The sequence below is a fragment of the Anolis carolinensis genome, chromosome 2 (genome assembly GCF_035594765.1).
Source record: "Anolis carolinensis isolate JA03-04 chromosome 2, rAnoCar3.1.pri, whole genome shotgun sequence".
Classification (NCBI taxonomy): domain Eukaryota; kingdom Metazoa; phylum Chordata; class Lepidosauria; order Squamata; family Dactyloidae; genus Anolis; species Anolis carolinensis.
This window is the reverse complement of record NC_085842.1, coordinates 277,111,027-277,130,556: the sequence shown is the minus strand read 5'-3', so window position 1 is coordinate 277,130,556 and position 19,530 is coordinate 277,111,027. Positions and strand designations below refer to the sequence as shown.

The window sequence follows — 19,530 nt, the reverse complement described above, 5'->3', positions numbered from 1 at the left end:
GAAAGTGACAAACAAGAAACACGTAGCTATTCCTACTCCAGATAAATCTGAATAAACTAGCAACATCCATGTTAATGTTATCGAATTGTTGGTTAGAGTTAAAGAAAATGCTGGACATGTTTCTGCAAAATATATTCATATTTGAGCCCCAGAAGTACCAACATGTAATATTTATGTTGGAACAATATGTTTTGCTCTACCCAAGGAGTTGATATTTAGTGTGCATTTGGATTAGTTTATTGTATTTACATGCCTTGTTCTAAACCCAAATGTAATGTATGTTTAGAAGAACAGCACACCAGTCAAGCTCCTTTGGTTTCTCCCATTGCCTGAGCAGTATTGTACTTCTTGTGGTTCTGCAAGTATACAACACCTACACAAGTGATTGTACATCTCGTTACGCATCTATACTTCAGGTTGGATTCTTCCCCTGACACATACTTTGAAACTCAATGTCCACAAGTACAGGGTTCTACTATTAAAATTATATTGGATACTGGTCTTGATCGCAACAACACACAAACTGTTTGTCTGTGAACACAACCCACATCTTAGTACCCTTGGAAACTGCAATAGTCAAAGGACAGAACCATCAAGTTGGATCCCATTCACCTATTTCTACTCTTCTTGGGTGGGTGATAAGACAGAGAGAACAGGGCCTAAAGCACTGGTTCTCAACCTGTGGGTCCCCAGGTGTTTTGGCCTACAACTTCCAGAAATCCCAGCCAGTCTACCAGCTATTAGGATTTCTGAGAGTTGAAGGCCAAAACATCTGGGGACCCACAGGTTGAGAACCACTGGCCTAAAGAGTCGGCCATATCTACAATATATGTTCCAGGTTTCTTGCATCATTACAAGAACATATGAAAGAATGGGCCATACAGTATTTGTAAATCACCCATAAAGAGACTCCAATTTTTATTAGCAATATCATTACGGCAAAACTACAAATGTTGTATTTCCTCTTTTTTCTAATGGATTTGGATGATAAATTGTATTTAGATCTGGCATATAAACTCAATCCCACTAATGATCACAGTATTGTGCACAAACCAAACATTTTGATGTAAATCAACTTATCACATTCTGTTTGAAAACACCATAAAATTAGACTGGATCGTTGCACTGAAAAGTATAGCAGCATCTTCTAATTTAAAAAACCCAAGAAAGTTAACTCCTCCAAAGCTTGAATTAGCCATTACCTTTAGAAAGTCTAAAACCCTAGCTAAGAGCTTCTTAACAGTTCTGCTGACCAATGCATTCAGGACTGCTGCAGAACTCTTACATAATAATGTGTCAAAGTCTTTCATCATCATTAACACAAACAGAAAATATGTTGCACGCATTTCGTTACATCCTTTTTTCTTCAGAAGAAAAATGAAGCTTTTTGGCAGAGTCTGAGTCTGTGATCATTGGATCCCATGCTTTTAATCAAATCTCATGAGATTCTGCAAATCTCACTTTACCAGCTCCTATGATTAACAGTGCCTCTCAATAAAGTAAGAGAAATAAGCATTTTTAAAAATTGGTACAGGAAGATGGCTAAAGATAAATGTTCAAGACTGATTAATATTTTATCATCTAGAAAAGGTGGGTGTCAGTTTTATTGGTGTTAAATCTAGAATAAACTGGTTAATTGTATTTTTAAATCTCTCTATTACTTTCAAATAGACAGCATGCCCTGTCTTTGTAAACATGTTTTAAGCAAGGTAACTGGATTTTGCTAATGCTGTTTTAACATCCAAGATGCCACAAAGTGGTAAACTCTTAAATGCAACACATTCGGAAGCCAAACAAAATTGATTTGAAAACATCCAGCAGCTTTGTTTGCATAGTCCTAAAACAACATGATCCCATGTCCTGCCAATTATAGAAACAAGTTTGCATACAGTATCCAGTAGCATACATTTTGATTTTGTGAAAATATAAACATCTCAGATGCTTGTTTTCTGTCTGTAATACTAATAGTTTGCCCACTACACCATATTAAATACATATATAGGGGCTGATATATGTTCGCAGTGCATTCTTATACATCATATTGTTCATTAAATTCAAAGGTATATATTCTCCTAGGGAAGTGGGATTACACAGAGCATCCCAATACTTTCAACTCCCTTAGCATAGGAAGAAGATAGGATTTAATATTTTACTACTTTTTATCATTTGAGCTGTGGAAGACCTCTTTCAATTTGCAGTAAGAAAAGCCTGCTTAAATCTATATATTTTAACTTACATACAGCGAGAACATTGTAAATATGATATAAGATACGATATACAGGTACCTTCTGGTGTTCCTCTTACAGATTTACTAGGATATCTATTAAAACATTAATTCATATTTTAAATATATTTTCACTAGCACCACCTTTAAGGTTAGTCTTTTGCTCTTATGTTTATTTAACAAAACCAACAGTGCATATGTCATACTAAATCACCCCACAGATAGTCTTGCTAAAATCAGTAATGTAATGTAAAAGCAATAAGGGTTGGGGAAGGGAGGGAAAATTTAAAAATTACCTTATTATGGCCCAGTTGCACCATTTTCTCTTGTCTCAGTTTGGAGAAGCAAATTATCTTTGGCTTCATGTACATCCATTCACGCTTGAAATTGGTCCTATAACAGGACCGGCAACGAACAACACTGTTTATCTCCAGCTAAGCAACGGCTTCTTAGTACATGACTTGCTGCTCTGAATTGCAGCCACTGGGAGTGACCGTAATAGGAAACCATATAGAGTGTGAATACAGTTGCTTCACAGAGTAAAAAGGATGTGACTCGGTCAACTAATCTCTTATCTCACTGTACTACATCTTACAGCATCTCCGAACACTGGATAATTAAATTCAAAACAGTTCTCTTGTATCTTTTCAAAAGCTGTGTAAGAACACAGCATTAACAAACCACAATGCACATGATAGCAAGAATGCAAGAGGACTGAGACACACAAAACACACACCCAACACCATAGCACACATGGTCAGTTGCCTTAACACTGTTCAAATCACTTGCAAATAATGGCTTAATGTTAACAAATGCTGAAGTTGTACCAGCAGGGGAAAGGAAAGCATATCCAATAATTAAAAAGACATTAAAACGGAAAGGCACATGGATATTAGAAGAGAAGAAAATGGTTTGAACTACTCATTGGAAAGGTGAAGAGCTGAATATATGTATCTGCACAAAGACTTTTTTCAAATAGTTACATGTAAAACGTTATAGATATTAATTGGATGCCAATATTTTACACTTAAAAGTTTTCTTCCTTGCTACCCTACTTTTAAACCTTGGGGTACACGTATTACAGTCAATCTTTCAACTATAGTTAAAGATAATTTTAGCAGAGTGCTCCTTCTGTTTGTCTTCCAGGAAAATCCATGCCCTGTCAACCTTCAAGATGGCATAGCATTACATCTGTAACTTTTCTAGCCATAATCAATGTTAATGTTGGCATTTGTAATGCTACACTACACTTCACATGAGCTAGGAAGGGATTCTGAGGGTATGTTAAGATTTGTAATTGCTTCTGATCTCTTGATCATGGCAATTAATAACTCACTAAACTTATGGAAAGAAAAGATGAATTCTGTTATGCAGAAAGAATTGAATTGGCTAACAAAATAGGAGCTAACAGTTCTTCATAATGGAGCATGAGTTGGATTCAGGAAAAACCACACACACTCTGACTTCAGAAGTAAGGCGGGGTTCCAGGATTACTTGCAAAGGATTTTTTGTAGATGAGACAACTCTGTTTCATCCACAAGAGACAGCTACCATAAGGACCTTAGAAGATGTAGGTTGAAAATGAGGAGACTGCAGAGCACTTGGGGTCAGTGTTGCAAGGGATGCTGCCATACCTGCAGTTCAGCTTCAGCATGCAGACCAGAAATGAGTATGTTAAGGCTAAGGCTTTCCTTCAGCATTCCTTCAGATATTAAAAAAAGATAGCTCTGGCAGTTGGCCAGACATATATAGGGTTACATATCTTCATTGCATTATTAATATTATGTATTCTGACAAAGAAACAGTATTTTTCCCCAATAATATATATTGTAATATACCATAGGTAAAGGTAAAGGTTTCCCCTGATGTTAAGTCCAGTCGTGACCGACTCTGGGGGTTGGTGCTTATCTCCATTTCTAAGCTGAAGAGCCGGCATTCTCCACAGACACCTCCAAGGTCATGTGGCTGGCATGACTGCATGGAGTGCCGTTACCTTCCCGCCGGAGCGGTACCTATTGATCTACTCACGTTTGCATGTTTTCGAACTGCTAGGTTGGCAGGAGCTGGGGCTAACAGCGGGCGCTCATTCCGCTCCCGGGATTTGAACCTGGCACCTTTCGGTCTGCAAGTTCAGCAGCTCAGTGCTTTAACACACTTTGCCACGAGGGGCCCCTGTAATATACCATATATTGATCAATAGGGAGATAAACTCAACTCTTTCATTCCCATGGACATATTGGAGCTGTGATTTAAACAAATTCAAAATTACACTTGCTTAGAGAATTTTTTTAAAAAAAAACAAGAGTTGAAAAGGAGTTTTTTTAGGGAGTGCATTTTACTATATATGAGGAAACAGGACTTTTTCTCTAGCACTGCCCAGATTGCTTATGATCTGAATGAGATAGAAATTAAGAGTCCTTAAAACCAACCCCAGAATCCTTAAACTTTGTTTCAACCCAAGCTCCATGCAGCATGGATCCAAAAAAGGGATTTCTTTCCCTCAAAATTTAACATTTACTGAATAGTTCATGTTTTTAGCCTCAGTGTAAAGATAAAAAATGTGGCAAAATGCAGAATTCTGGAGTGTTCCTTCAGGAAATATCCAAAGCAATTGTTATCACACAGAAGAGGATAAAGGTAGGAGAACAAAGAATCTGCAAGATTAGAGACTCTGTGGACACTATAGAAAGTGGGCCTGAAACGAAGCTTGGAAGTAACAATTAACAAATAAAATAGCATCTTGCAATTAATTTTAAGTGGAGAAGGAGGGCTAGCAATAAAAAGGCATAACTAAGTAGCATTGTGTTATTTAATGATAATCTCACATGGGATATCTCAACTGCTCACTTGGGCTGGTATTTGTACTGTTAGAGGTATCAAGGCAATGACACGATGGATGGAAGAAAACTGTTTAGGATCATAAACCAGCTTGTAGTAACTTTATTATATACTTCTGCAAAGTGGGATATTCATGCTCCACTTGCTGCTATACATTGACATTCGCCTGTGTTGCGTGCCAAGGGCAGAAGTGGACCACAGTGAGAATTAGACTGCTGAAAGTTTGTGTAAAAAGTCAGCTTAGCTTTCATAAAGAATTTATATAATTTTGGATATACAGTAATGGCACTGGCATGACTTACAAGTGATTGATTTAAAAGATTTTGAAGTTTGCAATAACCTAGACTCCCCAAATACCAATCTCAAATACCAATCTTTCTTCAGTATCTATTATTCACTACTTTAAAATTTAGTTTTGCTTTTTAATGAACCTCTGTTCAAATGGACAAAAGAAAAAGTATGGTCTATAATGTTTTATTCTGCCAGAGTTCTAATTATTCTAGAACGTCTATTGATAAATTAGTTACATTTGTGCTTTAGCTCAGGAGTAGATGTGTATATATTTTGGACCTTCTCAAAGGCAAATGCAAGATTTTAAAATTGCCTTTTTGATAAACTTTGAACGCATTTCATATGAATATTACACATAAGTATATTACTCCTCCCCAAGCAACTACATGCTATTTATTCACTGAAGTGAGGAGTCAATCCCTCCTCTCCCCCCCCCTCCGCTATGAAAGTGAAAAAACATAAATGAAAACATTATTTTCATTTGTGAAAGTCATAGGAAGGAGGGAGCAGGCTTGTTTTCTGTTGCCCTGGAGACTAGGATGTGGAACAATGGCTTCAAACTATAGGAAATGAGGTTCCACCTGAACATTAGGAAGAACTTCCTCACTGTGAGAGCTGTCCAGCAGTGGAACTCTCTGCCGCGGAGTGTGGTGGAGGCTCCTTCTTTGGGGGCTTTTAAACAGAGGCTGGGTGGCCATCTGTCCGGGGTGCTTTGAATGTGATTTTCCTGCTTCTTGGCAGGGGGTTGTACTGGATGGCCCCTGAGATCTCTTCCAACTCTATGATTCTATGATTCTATGAATGTCAATGTCTCCCAGCACAACTTTATGTTCAGCTCTGGCTGAGGATTGACCACTGAGTCATTACACTGGAACCCCTAGAAAATCCAAGAGACAACATTTTAATCAAATTTGTGAATTATCAAATTTGCAGACGCCAAAGCCATAAATGTGGAAGGCCAACTATATATGATACCTTCTGTGAAGGCCACTTCAGGTTTGAGTATTCAATTCCACTAACATGCAGGTAACAAGAAATTCTATCTCTCCCTTCTGCCTTGATGAAAGCCTTAGTTGCTAAGGAAGCCAATGTTTGTAATCAACACTTGGCCAGTTATAGACTTAACGGCAGAGTATGAACTGAATTCAGACAAAATATCAGTGCCTTTGATCAGTAAGATATTGTAACCTTAAGCTCCATGGTAGAAGAAATGTGGAATGCAAATGGGAGTTTTAAAAAAAAACCCTCCCAAAACAAAACCAAAAAATCGACTGTCAATGAGTTTGTTTTAGGTGAAATTGCAGTCTCCTTGAAATGTCAGGTTAGTAGTGCGGGTGTACTCGTAAAGAAAATCCATGAATCAAATATATGATATTGTTCCAGCGTCCATGACTTGCACAGCCCTACCAGATGCTGAAGAAAATGAAATTGATATTAAATATTCTCTTGTGACTGCATGGTGGAAAGGCACAACTAGTTCCACAATATTTCATAAAAATAGAACAGGGTAAGGAGAAGGGATAATGTGATAATGAAAAAAGGAAGCTACTTCGAAGGAAAGGGAAGTCAGAGTTTCAAGAGAATTCTAGCGCTATACTATAGTGCAGCTCTCCCCCTTAATGTCAAAATAATAGATTTACGATGATATCAAAGGCTTCACTTCAATCAGAATGAATCTTTCCACTCTTTTAAAAATCTATCCAGAGATGCAAGACAAAAGCTATTATGTTGTCCTCACACAGAACAACAAGGGAAAGGGATGCAGCACTTTTAAAACAACTAGGAAAATATGTTTAAAACAACTAGGAAAATTGAGTTTGCTCAGATAAAAACCTAAATTCAGCTTCTGAGTTCCAAAAAAGTATAGATACTGAGGTAGACTGAAACCCGGGATTACAAAGGTTCTGGAAAGGAATAAACAGATTTCTGGGGAAAAGATTTTGAGTCAGGATGTTGCTGAGGAAAATCAACTTATACCAGAGTAGAGTAACTGCTCTAAACTGAAAAGATGAATCAATTTGTCTTATGGTAAATATAATTCAATCATACCATGAGGGAATCTCTCAGATCAATGGAAGGTTACTCGGGTGCTCTAATAACTTTTTCCAAACTGATGCCCTTCAGATATTTTGGATTGCATTATCAATGGCCATAGTGTCTAGGTTCTGTGAAAGCTGTAGTCCAATAGTTTTGGAAGGCAACAAACCAATTTGGAGACTTTTGTAACCATATTGTCCAGGGGATTATAGACACTGTAATCCAAAACCATATTTCCAAGGATGCTTTGGACTACACTAATCCCAAATTCAAGTTGGAAAAGACTGCTGTAGCTTCTTTTCTTACCTGTTATTTACATAGGAGCACAGAACCCTGATGAAAATGTATCAGTGTTTTAGCCCCCATTTTTCACTCACAACTTCCAGAGAAATAAAAAGTTTTCTTCTGTTTTTAACTTACTTTTGATATTTTATTTTACAATTTGTTTCAAAACTTAACTGATCTGGGTAAAAAAGCAAAGTAGCTTAATGCTATAATATTGTATCTGCTTGAGAAAGTAATATCCAAGTAAAAAAGACAACATTTCTGCCCAAGTTGCACATATGGCTGGCTGTAACACTCCAAATAGTTTGGCTGTAAGAGCTGTTACAATTCAAGGTTTGTTCCCATAATGGCCAATAATGCCCATCTTGCCAATTCTTTTTGTTATATATACATATGACTATTCACCTATAGGCTGCATAGTTTTTCAGAGGGAAATGTATTATATTGGATGTAATTCTAAAGCAAACTCAAAACCCTTCCACTTAGGGGGTGTTGTCATAAAGTAAATAACAACAACAACAACAAAAACTTTATTTTTATATCCTACCCCATCTCCTTAAAGGGACTCGGGGCAGCTCATATGGAGACGAAGCCCAGCAATACACAATAAAATACAATCACCTAAATACATTTAAAACATATAAACATAAAATCATAAAACAAATAATAAATTATCTGAAATGTGTGGGACCAAAAGTCTTCTTCACATCTCATATACAACATAAACATTGAATTAATGAGATGTGAAGCTGCAGAGACTAAAGAACAGAGAGACAAATGAGCAGGAGCACCACAGAAGCTATCTTGAAGGCGGAAATGAGCTGCTGGTGGCAAAAGAGAGAAAGAGATGGAAGATAAGAGAAATAAGCAGGAGCATAAAATACAACTAGCATCTTGAAGGTAGAAGGCTGTGGCTGGCAGAAAAAAGACCCAGGTTTTAAAGGATTTCGGGTTTTGGAATATGGCATAAGGTAAGCCCAACCTGTATTTCCATTTCTGCTCTGTTGTTTCCAGTGGCAGAATCACTTGTTGATATTGATGTAGCACTGAATAAGCATCCTACACAAGGTTTCATCCTGGTGGTTCTGAAGAGTCAGCTCTAAGAATGTAAACATCTAGAATTAGATGTGACTTAACCTTTTTAAGGTTTGGAAACAGGCACAGGCTTGTTTAATGTCATGCAGAATTAATCCAATAAGAAGATCTTCTGAAGACCACAAGGGAAAGACACAGCATGATTCTTCTGTATGTGTAAGAGGCTTAATAACAACATGCAGTTGGTCCGATTTTAAGCAAAATAGTGGCAATAAAATTATCTTCTATTTCTAAATATTAATAAGTGGGGTTTGTTTTTTATGTCACAAGCCTATATTCACTGACTTTCAATATATGCAGAAGCAACAGTATGTATAAAAACATACTTTTACTGACTTCACAAGACAACTACAGTACTTTTTTCAGTGACAGAAGTCTTGGTGGTGTCCCAAATTAGAGGATTGTATAGCAGTGGTAAGAAAAGGCTGACAAAGGATACATCTACACTGTAGAATTAATGCAATTTGATACATTAACTGCCATGGCTCAATGCTATAGAATCATGGGAGTTGTAGTTTTACAAGGTCTCTAGCCTTCTCTGTCAGTGCCTGTAAGTGCCTTAAGAAATTACAAATCCCAGGATTCAATAACACTGATCTATGGCAACTAAGGTGGTGTCAAACTGCATTCATTCTGCAGTGTCACAAGCCCAAAGTCTACTAGACTTGAGCGGTCAGCTTCTCCACGGCCTTGCTTCCTCAAAAGCCATACCACTCCAAGACTTTTGCTTTCTGTTGTACTGCAAACCTTGGTATAATTGCATATTTTAACACCAGAATCCTACAGAGACAATAGTATTCCCAACTTAACAGAATGTATATGGTTGAGGGAAAGTCATATAGGGCCAGTCTCCCACGGAAGATAATAGGGTGGAGCGAGATTCGTATCTTTTCCCCATGTATGACGCTGCCAAGCAACAACTGCGGGAGGGAAAAGCCCCACAATCTTTAAGCTGAGCCAATCAAAGCTACCAAACCTTTTTATTATTATACTCCCTCTCCATTAGTGATTATATTGCTAAACAAAATATTAGTAATTAAAGTACAATAAAGGTTCAGCATCAGGTTTGATGAACTTCCATCCAGTTTTGCATCACAGGAAGAAAAAAAATGAAAGTGCTATTCAAAGCAAGAGCTGACTTATATTGCTTATTTGGAGCATGGGTAAAGTGAAGCCATGGATAATGAATGCGCAAATAAGAGATTTGTATTTGTATAAGGCTCTCAATATGCAGAAAAGCATAAAAACTATATATCTACCTCTAACATAATGGGAGGAAACACACAAGGAACACTGAATTATCATCAGGTTCAATATGATAGAAATTTTAACAGAAACAGAGTGGATGGCTTTCTTGCTTACTCAAGAAACTCAGACACTCCTTTGCTTACTCAACTTCTTTTTAGTTTAGGACAATAAGACTGCTTTATTCTGTTGCCTGGAACCTAGAAAGCCTAAAAGGCACCTCCAAAATGCAAGCTGTATGGCAGGGGTAGGTGACTGTGGAAGCGCAGGGAATTGTCTCCAAGGAGACTTTGGAGGTCTGTGCTCCCCATTGCAAGCACATTCACCAAAAATAAAATCACCACCCCCCCCCCCCATATGATCTCAAATTCCCTCAATGGGCATGGGCACATTTTCATCACGTTTTGGGAGTTTTCTGGACCATTTCAGATCCAGAACAGCAGTCATTTTAACAGAAGTTTGTAGAAGTCATTTCCTGGTTACTTCCTGTTTTAAAAAGGGCTTCTTCTGCTAAGCCTGAATTTGAGGGGCCCAAAACATAATTGAAACTCCCCCACACACCCCAGAAGAAAATCTGAGGCAAAGAAAATTATACTTTTAAACTAGGAGGCTTCCAAACATGGTGGGAATTCCCTCTCCACATCCCAAAAGGCATATGGACACATTTTTGAAGCACAACATGGACAACTCCTTCACTTCTGAGAGAATAGTTGCCTCTCACTTCCCTTTGGTATAATGATCCCTCATCCCAAGAAAGAGCTCTTATCCATGTTTATAGATTAATGATGTAATAGAATCAGAGGCACCTGCCTTCTTCAAATCGAAGTAGCTATATATTAGTTTTATTCCTCTCTCCCTAACATCTTTCCCTGTATTATTTCCTGGCACGCCTGACAAGCCAGCCAGCCCTAGCCAACTTTCCATCACCGCATTAGACTGAGTGAGTAGGAACCTTCATTGCTGTTGGCTGCAGACTTCAGTAAGCCTTGCCTGAAGACTCTCTTCTGGTTCTAAACTTGCAGAAATCACAGTCTCTGATCATGGAAAGGTTACTGTTTTACAACTTCCACAATATAGCGAGTGCTCTCCGGATAATTTTAATAATCCAAAAAGACAGATAGAAGAGCATAGGATTCAGTAGATCCAAGGGCACTTCCAAACAGCCCCAAGAATGTTTAATTTTGTAATCTGTCTCCAGTATCAGCCTCAATATATAAGCAACATTTTGTGGGCATACCTGGTGTGTCTGCAGTAAAAGTACCCTTTTCACAGCTACAGTGATGGGACATTTCCACCCTATCCTAACCCCCTTCAGTTTGAATGGCTCATTTTGGTTCATATTTTCAGTTAATTCTTGAATTATTTTAGAATTAAATTTTAATGCTATTCTGTTTCTGTACTGCTAGTTTTACATTACCTGTTCTCGGCCTTTGGGAGAAGAAGTTCATAAATATCTTAAAATACAATTTTTAAATTCACATAGCCGAGAGCAGTCAAATGGCATACATTTCCCACAAGCATAAAGAGAAAGGAACTGTCAGTTCTAAAATAGCAGATAAAATTCAATTTGTTCTTTACTTGTAGTTAGTAAGTAACCTGGGGAATAACCAAACAGTTTGTTATGTAATAAGGTTATCAAACAGCATAAAAATATAATCATAGAGTTGGAAAGGACTACAAGAAGCATTTAGTCCAGGCATGGGCAAACTTGGGCCCTCCAGATGTTTTGTTCTTCAACTCCCACAATTCCTAATAGCCTACCGGCAGGCTATTAAGAATTGTGGGAGTTGAAGTCAAAAACACCTGGGGGCCCAAGTTTGCCCAAACCTGATCTAGTCCAACCCTTTGCTATGAAGGAATATACAACAAAGACACCAATGGAACATATTCATGCAATGTTCTGTTTCAAGATCTCCAAAGATGGAGAGTCCACCATCTACCAAAGTAGACTATTCCATTATCAAACAGTTTTACTGTAAAGAAAAGTTTTTCCTAAGTTGACTCTATTGGTTCATGTTCTAATGTTTTGAGCAGCAGGAAAAAAAAAGTTCACTCCATGTCATGCTACATGACATCCCTTTAGTTAACTATCACTCTGCCTCTCATTCTTCTTGAAAACCGTTGTATTATTTTTAAGCTCTTGAGAAGGCCTGAGCTCATTCTGAGCTTTAGCTTTTCTCACCTTATCCTTATAAGTACTGGCAGTGGCTGTTCACATTCTTCTTTAATGATTTTTCTAACTTCCATTTATTATACAGTACATCTGTCTTTTAAATCCCAGTTCATCTGAAAGTTTTTGTACATATACCCTGGTCAGGGCCGTAGCCAGAAAAAAAATTCGGGAGGGGTTTTGAAAATTTCGGGGGGGGGGGGGTTGAACCCCTAGCACACACCCCTCCCCGCTACAAACCTGTCAATATCTGCTTGAGATAGTGCCTGGAGGGACTCTTAATGTTTTGCATCTCATAGACTTAGCATGGGGATTTGGTTAACCAGTTAAAATTCATGAGTAAACGAGATTTTTTTTATAACTTGAAAAATTTCGGGGTTGGGGTTTGAACCCCTAACCCCCCCCTGTCAGGACCCAGGCTGCAGAGCACCAATAACCATACACTGAGGCCAGAATCTATCTAATATCTTTATTGAAGGAGTATATAAAGTTAATAAAAACAAGTGTAGAAAATAGTCCAGAATTAGACCTTTCAGGAAAGGTCAAAATTAGTCCAAAGAAACAATGTCCAATATGAAATATTAAGTTGTAATCCAATAACCGAAACACTCACTTTGCCAGGCAAAGTGAGGGGAGATGACAAGGTCCTTAGTCCATGAAACTTGAGCGAGGCAATGGAGTAACTTGAAACAAGGCTTGGTACAAGGCAGCAAGGAACGAGAAGCAAGGACAAGATCCGTGGAATTACTTGGCAAAATCCGGGAAACAAGGCAAGGCTGGGTCCTGGAAAAAACAAGGCTAAGTCCTAGGAAACAAGGCAAGATCCGTGGAGGTAAACAAGGCTGAAAACGGGAACGAAGGCTTGGAAACAGGAACGAAGGCTTGGAAACAGGAGCGCGCTGTCCACACACAACTTACTCCCGTTGCTGACGAATTGACTCCGCAAGATTCCTAAAGGGGCAAGGAATCTAAATAGGGTCTGGTTTTCCCACCAAAGAGCAGTTCTCTGGAGAACCAGAAACGAAAGCTAATCTCTGAGTCCAGATGCATGACTCCTTAAAGTTTCCCATGGAAAGCAGGCTTAATCAGCTGAATACTTAGCAGCTATCCTAGCACTCCTGCGAGAGGCCGCTTGAACTCCCCTCTGTTGTTTACAAAACTCGTGGCGAGAAAACACAGGAGATTTAGGCTCAGGGCTTGTTTGACAGACTTCTGGAAGACAAATCTCTTGCAGGTGCAAGGTTCCCAAATCTGGCTGGGAAAGTTCCAAATCTGACTGAGACGGTGAAAAACCCAAGTTTTCCTCTTCATCTGGCACTACAGTGCCAGAAATGGGACTACATGGCCCATGACTCATCACACCCCCCCCCCTCGCTACAGGTCTGACCCTGGTCTCTTTAGACACCTCCTACCTTAATGGATTTTTCAGCAACTGTGCCTTCATAAGCTCCCCTCCCTTTCAGAATTTTGGATTATTTGATCTCATCAATATTTTCCCCATGTTTACTAAAATCAGCTTTCTTGAAATCCAAAATGTCTGGCTGACTACTTCTGGCTTCCCCTTTCCTCTGTACAACAAATTCCAAGAGGACTTACACTGAAGAATCCCACTGTTTCCGTCCCATCAACCAGTTCCTCTCTGTTTGTAGGAAGAAATTTAAAGGGTTTGTTGCCTCCTTTACTTTTTGTACAATGAAATTGTCTGGATGAGGCATTTGTTAGACCCTGATTTCTTGGCAGAGTTTGATTTCCAACAAAAATCAGGATGCTTCTCCTTGCAAGAAGCAATTTTCCACAAGTTAGTTTCATTTTTCTGACACTCTAATTTTCCCCCCAGTTCTTGGAGCTTAAAACCCCAGAATTTCCTTCCAGAACAGCTTTTAATGCAGGTTTAATAAGATTAATCTTAAATTACATTTGAACATTTAACCAGCAAAAACTATTCCTAACACTGACACTGCTCTCTCAAGTTGAAGCTCGGTATTGATTGAGGCTGGGAAAAAATCAATGTCCCATTAGATACGACAGGTCTGCAAGTCTGCAGCAAGAAAGCAGTGGCTAAGCATACATGAAGTCTGACTAAGATCGAAGGCAGTACAATAAGAAGTGGATGAATACTATTAAAATCGTAAGAAAGAGTTTTATAGTTGGTAAATATGAAGGAAAGCAATAATTCAAAGAAAGGATAGAAGAGGGTAAGTTTGAAAGAAGTGATCAGGATAAAGGAATATAGTGAAATAGTCATAATTCTGGAGTTTTAATGCCAATTACAGTAAATGTAGGGTTAAAATATTAAGCTCTGTGTTTAGGCTCAGAGCCCAGGAAGGAAAAACACAAGTGATTTTGAGTCAACTGGGGAAAACATGTTTAGAGGATTAAAACAGAACTCCGACAGATACAGCAAAAACTATAAGGATCTCATCACACTAAAGGTTGGATCCACTTTAAATCCACTTTAGGGTGGGGGCTTTAAACAGGTCAGCCAAACAGATCCTGGGCCTCACCAAACTACAAACTCCAGAATTCTGCAGGAGGCAGAAATCAGATTTAAAGTGGATTCATGCTCTAGTGTGATGAGTTAGTAAGATGTGCCCAAAACGCCAGATTTGGTATATCTATATCTTCCCTTGCAGCTCATCCCAACACCCTATTAGTCCTCTTCTTCATTCCCATACATTAATGCAGTTCTACCACAATGCAAAAATCTTGCTATAAAAGGAACAAAATTTACTGAAGCTATATGGTAATCAAGAAAGCACAATTAAAACAATGTATCGTGTTGACTGCAAATGATGCAACAGTCTCATTTGACAATAATCAGTATAAATTAGGCATCTAATCAACCATTTGGAAAGTCCAGGTTTGCTTCTTTTCACTAAACACAACTGAGCTGAATCAAGCATAACTCATTTAACAAAGCCTCCGACAAAGAAGCACCTTTTTTATAAAGTCAGCCTAGCTCCGCATTTCCCTCCCTTGTCCTCTGTCTAACTGGAAGTTTATTTAACTGAATCAGCATTGGAAGAATTGTGAAGGAGTGCTGGAGAAACAGACTTTCTGTCTCAGATTGCAACAGTGACTGAGGAAAAAATACAATAAAATGTGTGGTAAAAGTACTGGGATTCTACCCTGGCTGATCTTACCCCAGGTATGTATGCTTCCTTTACAACAAACAAGAGAAACAACAGCTGCCTCCAGAAGCCCTTACTCAGTATACATTACATCAAAACAGGGAAAAGGGAAAAGCAGATATGCCTGACTCACCATGTGAAAAAAATACAGATCTAGAAGTACAGCCAACAGAATGGAAAGAAAAGTGGAGACTGGTGAAATAAAAAGCCATCTCTGGAAGAAGTGTTCAACAGTTCTCTAAAAGGATCAGAATGTTTCTTTTCAACATATGAAAGGATTCCCTGCTCTTGTTAATTTTTTTCATAAGTGCAAACTGTAAGGTTTGAATTTTAAAAATTGGTGAAACAGGTTAAAGTGTGTAGAACAGGAACCCACACCTATTCTTTCCATGTTAAAGAAATATTACCAGGAATACATCTACATTATCAGCTGCTATATACCTATACTGTGAATATGTTTCTTGAAATAAAAACATGACTCTTCAGTTTAATCTAGAAACCAGATCCCATTTCATCTGGGACCAGCTAGAATACCAGATACTGTAGGCTATTTTTCAGGGAAAGGCAATGATAAACCACCTCTGAATATTCCTTGTCTAATAAACGCTATGAAATGCATGGGTTCACCTTATGTCAACAGGCATCTCAAAGGTGCATACATACCCAAGTAGTCACAGTCTTGCCCAATGAAGTCATTGTAGATTTGTCTGGGGACCACAGAAAACATCAAAACTTCTTTAGGACAAATTCTGTGCAAGAATCATACATATATTTGTGCTGTAAATATTTATTTTGTTAAAACGAATGAAGCAAACTTAGATTGTGCTGCAGTTCTGCTAACACATGATTTGCAAGACTTTGCATGTTCTTCTCATTATAAATACAAATAGTCTTCCAAAGATATCACAGGTGCAGAAACAGGTGTATTCTCAGATAAATACAGATTTTCATGATGTTACTTTCTGAAGCATCTTTTATTTATCAGTGTCAGAGAATGCAAATTTTAATTTTTAACTGTCTGAATTGTTTTGTGGATGAAAAATACACCTTATGTGTAAACCAGATTAACCCAGTAAGCAACTTAAAATCTACTGATGGATCAGAATGGGACAAAAACTCTATAAAACCTGGATGTGAGAAAGAAACAGAAAGAGAAGTTGTCTGCAGACTTCAGAAAGCAAGAACAATTGGCTGGCATCAAATAGAGCTGTTCCACTATCTTCAGTAGAGCTTCAACAAATTTGTTTTCAAGGAGCTGACAACTGTTCCTATAAGTCTTGGTACCTATCATGCACAAAGCAGGGATTTCTTCCATACAGCCTGGGTAAAAAAGTAAAGGTTTTCCCCTGACATTAAGTCTAGTAGTGTCTGACTCTGGGGGTTGGTGCTCATCTCCATTTCTAAGCCAAAGAGCCAGTGTTGTTTGTAGACAGCCTGAAATAGCCAAAATAGTCTACAATCTCTATCTATGTGAGAAATTTTTTATTGGACCCTAAACATTAAAATATAAGGTCTAGCTCGCCAACAGTAGAGTAAAGTAAAATGGCATTATGTTTATTGCTTTGAAGAAAAAATGCACAGTAAAATTTCAATTTACTGTAATACTAAGTTGCAAACATTTGTCTACTGCAGAGCTTTCCAAACTATGTTTTGTAACACATTGTGTCAGCTGCAGTGTGTAAGTGCATCACATGAACAGAACGATAAATTTCTTAGTCTATGTGAAATAAACAAATTATATATTTAAAAATATAAATGAAATGTTCCCATGAGATATGTTGTGTGTTCCATGCATTTGGTTATTACAGTTTGTATGTGTGTTCATATCTTTTACGATGGGTTGGTTTAACCTTTGGTTTGCTAGAATAACCAAATTATTGTGTAGGAAATTAATGCATAACTAAAAAGTGTGTCACCAACATGAAATGTTTGGAAAACTCTGGTCTACTGACTAAACATTGCTATGACAGGCCTAACTGAACATGCAATGTATATAATTTTCATTCCAGAGCTGGAACTAGTAATAATGCCCTGCCTGATTTAGATCAACATATGTTTATAATGCAATCCTAACATAATTGACAGTGACAAGTATCTCCTTGGAAGGATTCCATGTTATCCTTTCTTATAGCCTTAGTGTTCACAGAGCATGCTCAAGCGCTATTCTGAATGAGGCAGTGGCAGTTCCTTTCTCCAGCTGTTCCCAAAGGCCCCAAAGCCTTTCTAGTCCATGTGGCCTGAACTCTCTATCGCTAAGTCACGTTCTTCAATTACGTCCACACAAAAGCACTAACAGGAGAATCTCCATACAGAGTTACCAGCTTGAGAGTTAGCCAGCCCAAAATATGCATACGGTTAAGGACATCATCAGATGGTGCTGAGGAAAATGGGCCAAAAGGTGGAAATCGTCTTCTTTGCGCGTAAAATCATTTTCTTTGCATGGGATTCCTTCTTTAAAGAAGACAGAAAATTTACTTCAGTTTTTAAAGAAGACAGAGGATTTACAGAGAAGTAGTGTTTGCCTTAAGAATGATGCCTTGTGTCTGTCTCCTCTACAGATAGTTGAGCTAGAGGTGGGAGGAGGCGATCGTGTTATGGGGTCATCACACGATCACCTCCTCCCACCTCTAGCTCAACTATCTGTAGAGGAGACACAAGGCATCATTCTTAAGGTAAACACTACTTCTCTGGGCTCCTTTCCTTTCCCTCCCAATTTCCTTACTCTCAAAGAGATGCAATATATTATTTTTAAGGCAGACAGCCTGGGCTCCCTTCCTTTCCCTCCCAATCTGTTTATTCTCAATTGTGGAAGTCTGAAACCTACCGAAAACAAAGTTTAAAAAGCTAGCAGTAGTGCAATTTTGAAATCCAAGAATACTATGAAGTAGAAATTACAGGAATAACAAAGTGATGTCCTGAAATTGGTATTCCCGATTATTAAATTCATTAAAAAAATTACCATGTCAATACCATGCCATGGAGCAGGATTTTCGGAGAAATGGAGCATCAATGCTCGGTAGGAGACTACCATTAGGAACGGCCATTCCTCCACGTCACCAAAATGATTCAAAACAGGCAAAGTTTTCATCTCACGTGTTTCCTCCCACTTTCTCCCATTTTCACATGCATTGGGAGCTCAGAAGTTGCCTTCTAACCAGCTCCAGTTCCCCATTTCCCTATACTTCAAAGATAGTTCACAGACAAAATAGCACGGGCAAGAGGCGGAAGTCCCCTTGCATCATATGAAGGGATCCGTGTTGCTTCAGCTACGAACTGTTTTAGAACTGTGTGGAAATGGGGGGGACGGACTTGTGTGTGATGAAATCCTAAGAAGGTATTGCGGGGAAAAGAGTGGTCTCTGCTCATGCAATGCACACTGGCATCATAATTACCATCACAACATTTATTTTGATTAAACAAGCAGCTGCCAGACTGTGCTTTTTGTGCTATGTGGCTTTGATCTGCATCCCTTAAACTAGTCTGCTGCCCATGGCAGCAAAGGAAGATGCCATCCTGCTACCAGTCTATAATTCAATGGCTAGTTGGCTTTTCTATATACCATGGAAGTGGCTACTTCTATAAATACAATTCTTGGGAGAAATAAGATGTGTTGTGACATGTGCCAGTCTCATTTCTTCCCGTTAGAGGTATGTGGGGAATATTTTCTTGGCTATGGAGGTCCTTATCAAAAATAAATATGTGCAAAAGTCTATTTCAATGAAATCCAGCCCTCTCTATTGTGATGAGTGCCATTAGATAAAGGCATTTCAAGAACTAGGAAAACCAAATTCATTTTATCCTTATTGGGTCGAATTGATATAGACAGCAGTTTTTAACATTTTCATTACTTCTTTGCCTTCAAGGCATGGAAACTTGTCTCAAGATTACCAAGACAACAATTTCACATTAAATGGAAAAAGTACAATTTCCTGTAAGAGAGGTTAGGATGTATTTCTATTTGTTGGTTATTTATTACCTTCCTGGGCCGAAAGTTCCACAACATAGAAAAAACATTGTGTGTGTCACGACCCAGACTACAGAGCACCAATAACCATACGCAGAGGCCAGATTCTATCTAATATCTTTATTAAAGAAATATATAAAGTTAGTAAAAGCAAATGTAAAAGTTAGTCCAGAAGCAGACCTTTCAGGAAAGGTCAAAATTAGTCCAAAGAAACAATGTCCAATATGAAATATTAAGGTCCAAAGTTGTA

General features: G+C 38.3%; 1 protein-coding gene across 12 annotated transcripts in view; it reads right to left on the bottom strand.

The window, feature by feature from the left end:
• mctp1 (multiple C2 and transmembrane domain containing 1) overlaps positions 1 to 19,530 on the bottom strand; it is a 269,865-nt gene that overhangs the window by 186,491 nt on the left and 63,844 nt on the right. Inside the window, exon 1 of one of the 12 annotated variants that reach the window (XM_062974223.1) lies at positions 2,521 to 2,699. The exons of the other annotated variants lie outside the window; for them this stretch is intronic. Within the exon in view, the coding sequence (XP_062830293.1) occupies positions 2,521 to 2,595 (75 nt within the window). The 5' untranslated portion in view covers positions 2,596 to 2,699. Of the gene's footprint in view, positions 1 to 2,520; positions 2,700 to 19,530 lie in introns of those variants that run through there. 12 annotated transcript variants of the gene reach the window in all.